This window comes from Morone saxatilis, unplaced genomic scaffold, assembly GCF_004916995.1.
Source record: "Morone saxatilis isolate NCDOM2014 unplaced genomic scaffold, NCSU_SB_2.0 Contig14, whole genome shotgun sequence".
NCBI classification, from domain to species: Eukaryota; Metazoa; Chordata; class Actinopteri; family Moronidae; genus Morone; species Morone saxatilis.
In genome coordinates, this window is record NW_023339696.1 from 9,095,263 (window position 1) to 9,103,681 (window position 8,419).

The following is an 8,419-nucleotide window of genomic DNA, read 5'->3' on the forward strand; positions in this document are numbered from 1 at the left end:
TGAAGGTTATGTTTGTCATAAATAATATGAGCTATTCCAAAAACCAGTATGCATTCTCTCTTTTAGGGATACTTTCACAGATTTAATCACAAAGATCCACTAACAATATAAAGTAAACTTTTAAGTCGTGTGAGCTTTTATTTTGGTATTTATTGTAGTGTGCCTTGATTCAAAAGACACGTCGTCTTCAACCGCACCATTTCATTTCACAAATAACTTGAAAACAGCAGAAGCTCAGCCTAATTGTCCTCACTGTGCTGTGATAAATCATGAAATTTAAAACGTATAAAACGGACAAAATGACATTTTAGAAGCTGGAACCGGTTAATGCTTGGTGTGTTTGATTCACAAATGACAAACTGTTGTTAATATCTGCAGTACTGTCTCATTTTTATACAGTTTGAGGTTACAACTGTGAGTAAAAAACAGTTAAACACAAAACCATATGAATAAATAGAACAGGGCAGAAGACCGGACAGACAGATGGGTTTAAATTTAGTCCTGGACTAAACAGAATCCAATGCAGACGTTCAGGAATGCCCTAAGTCCATTCTTGGATTAGATCCTTAATCCTTGTCTGCGAAACCAACCTGTAATTTCTTTAAGATCCACAGGTCTGAGATCTGTTCTGTAGCATCTGTCGTTGTGTGGCCTCAGTGTGCCTGTAGTTTCTCTGTAGAACAGGTTGAACAGGCTGAGACAACCACAGGATTACCCAACTATGTGGCATGCAGGGACTTTGAAATACTGTGTGTGTGTGTGTGTGTGAGTGTGTGAGTGTGTTCACACAGCATAAGCTATTTATAATGACACCAGTAGCGTCATCCTTTCCTCTCTTCAGGGATAAAACGCACTCATGGGGTGACCGACGTATCCGCACTAATACTGATTTATCGGCAGTAATTATTTCCTTAATATACCCGATATTGGAACGGATTAAACAGAAGATGGTCAGTTGTTTTGTTATTATCACCAGAGTCTGTGCTGCTCCTTTGTTGAGCTGATAAACAGAGCCAGTTGACTCTTAACATAATGAACCGAGTCACTGACTGGCTCTAAATAATTTGCAGTACTGAAGCAGCCAATCATATAAAAGACTTCTAGTGTTGAATGAACATATGAAAGGCCTCTAACTTTCTGACAGCCCTCTTTTGGATACAGGTTTTTGTTCCAGATGTAGAACGCTTAAGAAGATGAGCAGATCGACCGTATTTAACGTCTTTTAAATGAATTGTCACATTTAAATAAAGGTACGGTAAACGTGGGTGCCCTGTGACTGAACGACCCCAAACATGACCCTCAGCGTGGTTCACGTCCAGCTGGAGAGCTTTGTTGAATCATTGCCCATCTCCCCTTTCATCTCCTGCCATCATACTGTCAGCTGTGTAATACAGGCCGACAGTCCCTCCGGTTTTATAATGTAAAGTACAGTAAACCAATAAAAACAACAAAACAACAAAATAGTAAAAACACATTTTTAAATTTGAGTTAAAAAAATAAAATAATAATAATACAAAAATAATGCTAAACTGATTCATTACCAGAACTACTTAATTTCTGTTCCGTCACATAAAAAAAAGGCAGCAGTCTCAATAGTAGTAGAAAGCTGTGTGTAGTTTCTGTGCTGGTCTGAAGAGAGATAGTATGTGGCACCACATGCCCATTTAAGGCTTTAGTGCCACCTATGGGTCAAATGCAGAAATATCTAGCAGCAGATATGAGACAGATGGGTAGAAATTAGAGTTTAATATATTTATGTAAGACAAAAGTTCAGCCTGTAGCTTCAAGTACAGCTAGTCAGTTCAGCACAACAAATTGCCCAAGTGTGAACACTACACTAGCAATGTAATGTATAACAAAATATACAGTAGGTTTAACATCGGTACATCCTCGGATGCTTCAGATGTACATTAATGCCAAATAATGCATGATAAGCTGCTCCTTTTAAAAAGATATAAACTGCAAAGACTCTCACCTTCACTGGTAACACCATCTGAATCCTCAAAGTCATCATACTGTGCCACAAACAGAAAAGACATATTTTACATATATATATATATACACACAACTTGTGCAGTTAAAAGACAAATATAGTTTAATGGTAATTTATTTGTATAGATCAGATAATTTTTATGTATTGCTTGATATTTTTCACCATCTTAGTTAAGTGTATAGCATGCTAAATTATCTAATTAGTATGAAACACAAATTACAGCTGAGCTACATCAAAGTATTGGCCAAATGAAAAGTCTGACCTAATGATGACACTATGAAAGTTAATGAACCACCAAAGTTATTACAATTAATTTGAAAGGAAATGAGAAATTCTGAAAAAAGAAAATCAAGGCAAACAATCAAAAACTACATTGCCAATCTTAGTATGTAACAACAATACACAAGTTTCAGGCAATGGATAATGAAAATATGCAGTACAGAGACGTTTAATTCAGTTTCTGGGATCAACTGTAGAACAGAGCTACAGGAGAGCAACTCAGCAGTGAAAATGTGTTGAAACTAAGCAGAATTATATTTTTTTGTGAATTAAGAAATTAACACAAATACAATAATACAATACAGTTATTACATTTATTTACTTATTTTAAGTTAGTAATCCAACCATTTACCTCATCATCCAACGCTAGCCATTTCTCAATATCATCCATTACAGTGGACTGGTTGATAGGAATCTAAAGAAAGCAGAGCACCAGGATGGTCAGTGCAGTAAAATATAATACCTGGTAAAACTGTATGAGGATGTAACAAAGCTACCAAACCACAAAATACATAAACAAACACAAAAGAACAACCACATGTCGGTAAGCAAAGCACGACAGATATGATGACCCAAACATTATCGTGCTCTGTGATGGGCTTAGGCACAAAAGTAAACTCCAAATAAAACAAAACAACTTCACCTAATGTAAAAGCATGCAAACCATTGCATTTCATCGCCACAACTGAACCACCAAACCCAAAAATGGATTCAAACTAAAGAAATTCAGACCAAAGCAAAAGTAAATTGCAACCTCATGACAAAACCAAGAGACAGAGAGTATGGGAAGGTGAATCAATAACAAAAACCAGGACACATTTTGGACACAGACCCACCATTCCCCTTTTAATCATCCAATCTAACTTGGGAGAGGAGCTGCAGGTGGAGGCTGGGCTGCCATCCTTCATGCACAGACAGAGAATTAATTTAGGAAGAAAACAGTTACTGAGACAAAGCAACATACAAACCCACTCAACCATGGTTGCTTTTATATGCCGTGCTATTGTACCATTGAACTATTTCTTGACTGAAACTCACGGAAACTCTCTCCTCCCTCCAACAAATAATACTGTACAATACCTTGAATATCTATGCATAACATACGTTTCTTAAGCCAAATACGCAAATTCCACACCAATTTTCTAGTGCCTCCAAAGGTCACATTACGCATGAGAAATATTCAATGATGTCAGCCAATACATTTTGTGACTAAACTGTGTAAAACCTGAACTACTTGGCATCTTTGCTTACCGTTCCTGTGTTAAGTAGTCTGCTGTCCTGAGCCTGAGCCAGGCCGTCGACCGCAACGTCACTCCGCTCGCTGAAACACAAGATTTAGACATTGGTTAACTGCCATGTAAGCTTATAATGTCAAATATTGGCACATATGTTAAAAAGGAATTAGAAGGAATGAGTTAGAATTTAACTCCAAAACAAAGATCAACATCTTTCCAAATGCCATTCCTGAGAATTTGCTCGGGCTGCATGACTGCTGTGTAAGATTGTGACTGTAACTTGTGATAAAACAAATCAGAGGAATTTGTATGTTTGATATCCACGCATTCTTACATTCCTAACATTTCTTTTAGTTCAGTGGCTCCAAACCTTTATATCAGATGTACCACAACAGATCAACTCAAGTGCCCTTTACACCACTTTGAACAAATTGTGTTCCTGTTACTGAATATGTAAAAGTGAATATAGTTACAACAATGTGTTCAAAGAATCCATATAACTTAACTAACAATTCCAAATGTTTATTCATTACTTTTGGCTAGGGATGCACCAATACAGATACCGGTATCGGGTATTGGGTCCAATGCTGTGCTCATGTAATCGTACTGTAATTGTAATCACTCTGATACTCCGCCCAATACCACTTTACAGCAGCGTGACCTTATGTAACCTCTTGTTAGGTGAACACGTAGGCGGAGGAGATATTTTAAGCAACTTTTACAACATTAGCAACATTTAATTTGATCCAGTCAGAAGGTAAGGGACATCTGATGAATATTTTCAAATTCATTGTTATGTTATGTTATGGTTTCAATACTTTTAGCTATAATTATTTCAAATATGTATTCATTATTTTTAGCCAACTGTTAGACTTCTTTGCTTGCTTGCTAACTAGCTTCCCTAATATCTTTTCATGTACTCTTAATTTGCAACTTGTATTTACTGTGCAAGTCTTAGAGGTCATTAAAACTATCATTTATAAGCTTCCTTTACCTTGGTCTTTGCTGAGCTGGGATATTGATTTTCTGCGATAATGCGTCATCTGATTCACTTGTACCTGCAAGAAGAACAGCAACAAGTTTACAGTACATAGAATTAGTACAGGTGCCGTACACGTGCAGTATGTAGGTATGTATTAAGGCTAGAGCACTTACTTAGTCTTGCCATCTGACTGGACAAACTGTCAGCTTTCGACTGACTGAGTGAGTTGTCATTGCTAACTGATGCAACCCTTGACTGGCTAAAAGACTCAGCTGTCAAATCGAGCTCCGTTAGGTTGACATATGTGTGGTTCTGAGAGACAAAGAGTAATAAATTAAGTCCATGATGCAACCATTTCATAAAATTATTACCAAACAATTAAAAAATGATGCCTGCTTTACCTTTTGGGCTGTGTTTGGACCATTTGCTAACCGTCTTTCAAACCTGTAAACAGCAGGACAAAATTATATCATCATAAAATAGACAAATAGAACCTGTTGGAAGATTACCATCCATGTATTTTATTCATAAATAAGGCAGTATAATGATAATAAATGTAGTTGACCTATGGTAACGAGTAAAGGCGGTGTTCATCTCATCGTTGGTTGCCAGCAACTCTTCAATAAGCTTCTCCTCACTGAGTCTGGGGACGATCTTCACTATCCTCTCTTGCATGTCCTTACATACTGTGTATAACTGCTAATGACACAATCAGACAAAGAATGTGTGGGTGGGGGGGGGTTGAGGGGGCAGATGCAACACAAAATATATAAAGTACTAGATCAGTTAAGGGTAACGCACTGTTACTCAATATGGATGGATGGATGTAAATGATTTTCTTGCAAAGAATACTTCACATTAATAAAGAGTCTGTGTTTTTTTTGTTTTTTTTTACCTCCAGCAGCTCCATGTCTGCTTGTTTTACCGTGACAGGATCCAGCTGACTCATCATGTCTGACATCATAGTCAGGTTGCTTCGCACCACTCCCAGCTCTGTCTTCAGCTTTTGAATCTGGAATATAAAGATCATTTACTGAATACACACAGGTAAAATAACTCCTCACAATGGCGCACATTGTTTTCATATGTGTTGGAGGCCAAAATGAATAGAAAAACATACATACAAAAAGGAGTCGTGGAAAAAACATGGAAAAATACTAGTGATTAATATAAACACAGTGCAATTTAAATACTAAATATCTGTCTCGAGTGCAGCAAGGCCATCACCTGGCTGGGAGTGAAGGCATTGGTTCCTTCTAGGGCCAGTTTTAGCTCTGAAGTCTGGGGTGGGATGAGCGGAGGTTTAGAAGATAGGCGCACAGCAGGCAGAGTAGTGACAGTAGGACCGTTCCCAGGCAAAGTCTGGTAAGCAAAGGCACCAAAATGACCCGAAAAGAAAAATTGCCAAAGATGATAGAACTAGACAAAGTAGCACCCCAATATCAGAAGTAAGTGTACCAGCCATGTTTGTACCTTTTGTGGGGCTTGGACGGGTGAGTAACCATCAAGTTCTGTCATGGGGAACTCAAGTCCTTTCCTTCGCAGGTCTTCGTACACCGACACCACACCCGTTAGGTCGGGTGAGCTACGGAATGCATCAGCCCACGCCTTGACGAGAGCAAACCACAAATTATTACAGTAGAGCAATATGACAACACCAAGACTAATTATAACATGACAACAACCAGAATATTTTCCCATGGTGCCACAGAGTTGACAAACATGTAATGTGGCATTTTTCACCTGTACAATACCAAGCACTCGGTCATGCAGGACTAATGGAGGGTTGTTTCTCGGGATTATCGACCGGACCAGAACCCCCTCTACAAAATCCCGTGTCGTTACCAGGATGTGAAACCTGTAGCCGCAGTTCTTCACACAAGTCTCCAGGACCTAACATCAAAAGGAGACAGAGTATTAACAGAAAAGGGCTATATTTTACCATTCAAACCACAAAATAAGAACATAAACTGAGTCAAAAGGGTGAACGACACTCACAGTGAGCGCATGCATAACCTCCTTGAAGTTCTTGTTCCCCACAATCCTTTTCTTTATCGCTCTGACTGCTTCTTTGGGTCTGTAATCAGAAAATTTTCAACAGTCACAGGCATGTATTCTCCAGAGGACTTATCTGTTCCTGATGCTAGATAACACACACACAAAACACACCCTTCCTCTGAGCTGTTGACCATGTCGCAGATTTCCATATTGAGGGCCCAGTCTTCTGATGGCAGGCTGGAACTGGTGGCACTTTCTGTAAAAAATAGGTCAAAATACACCGATAAGTAATATAAAACTACTGACTACAAGAAACGGTTTAGTAATGAATAGTTTATTCATGAATGGACCTTATAGCTTGCCTTAATGACTATTAATAAAAATGATTTATTAATTTACTAATGCTTAGTACATGTTTCTCACAATGCAACAAGAATAACACGTCACAGTAGTTACACTGTATTTTTTGACAAACAAATAAAATAGTCTACAAATGATATTTGTGGTGACATGTGGTGGTCCACAGGGATCAATCTTAGGACCCTTATACATTCTAATATATGTAAATGACACAAAATCTGCAGTTTTTTGTGAGCTTTTTCTGTAAATTTAGAACTATTAAACAGGATTAAAAGGTTCAGTATTTAGCAACAAGTAATTTGTATAAATGCCCAAATGGCATGTGTTTGAGTGCACTAAGGACTGCAATAAATATAGGGAAAGATAAAATAGATAGATAGATAGATAGATAGATATTTAGATACTTAATTGATCTTAAGAAACATCTAAGCATCCAGTATCTTACAGGAAAAAAACTATACTCACAGGGATATATTATATTTGTCTATTTTTGCTCTAAATCCTTTCAATGTATGGGGTCCTAAATCTGAGACCAAATGATGTGAGATACTATAATTTTGTTGTGAGATACTATTACAGTTTTCCATGGATATGGAAATAGGACAGATGGGTAAGTGTAGTTAGTATTTTTAAATAAAGATGTAGGCTACAGTTTGCATAATGAGTAATACTGCGGGCCTAAAATCTCCTTATCTATTTATTTAATCCCTAACTCTTGATTTCCATCAGTCAATGAAAACACATGTGCAGTCGTTAGGCTTGTCCTATCTAATTTAGGTCAGGAGGATGTCGGCCACTTTGTGCCCCCCAGCTATTAGCAGGTTAAACAGAGACAGTAACAGCCAATCAATTTGCGCCTCACAGCCTGTAAATCCCGCCTCTGCCAAATCATTGTTCAGCGGGCGCGTCAATCAAACTATAACCCGTCGCTCCACTGTCAGTCTTAATAAATGTCCCTCGGATCCATTATTTTAATGTACTGACATTAAATTCTCATAACCCCTGCAACGAAAACCCTTTATAATAAAAAATGGAGAGGCAGCTCGACTGAGATGTGAGTGTCGGAGCCGACTCCAAAGCAAAAAATCTGACTGAGCCTCACTGATCACATTTGCTTCATACAATGTAACGATTTGTGTGACGGCTATGAAAAGTAGCTCACCGATCCGCTGTCCCAACGGCGTGCTGAACGGATTCCCCAATAAAAACTCCATGTTGAGAGCGGCGAGGGCCCAGCAAAGCACCGACGTCCCCGGGCACGGCCGTATGCAGCGACAAGCCCCGCTCACGCCCGCAGACCGCTGCTGCTGCTCGCACAACAAAGTGGGGCACTAGTTGAGCTGCGTCATAGTTTAAAGGGAACGCAGCGTATCGCACACCCGGTGTAATCACGTTAGTACGCTTATCACCGCACCGCACACTGGCTCTTTATTATCTCTGCACTCACCGCTGCAACATAAAGTGCTCTTAGGTAGCCTCGTTTATACCAGAAGCAGAATCAGAATCAGAATTTTGTTTATTGCCAAGTAGGTTTTTACGCCTATGTGACCTGGTGCAGTTGGTGCATAAAAT

At 38.7% G+C, this 8,419-nt stretch overlaps 1 protein-coding gene across 2 annotated transcripts; it reads right to left on the reverse strand.

The window, feature by feature from the left end:
* Positions 1-1,975: 1,975 nt before the first annotated feature.
* On the reverse strand, positions 1,976-8,189 carry tom1 (target of myb1 membrane trafficking protein; the record flags this gene model as incomplete). Of its 2 annotated transcripts, none has more annotated exon segments than XM_035655786.1 (14): positions 1,976-2,015; positions 2,625-2,687; positions 3,524-3,593; positions 4,502-4,565; positions 4,663-4,801; positions 4,891-4,933; positions 5,055-5,185; positions 5,385-5,501; positions 5,717-5,851; positions 5,963-6,097; positions 6,233-6,382; positions 6,488-6,566; positions 6,659-6,743; positions 8,010-8,189. In XM_035655786.1, coding segments are annotated over 14 exon segments (1,303 nt in total), but the record flags the coding sequence as incomplete, so codon positions are not given.
* Between the last annotated feature and the right edge of the window lie 230 nt (positions 8,190-8,419).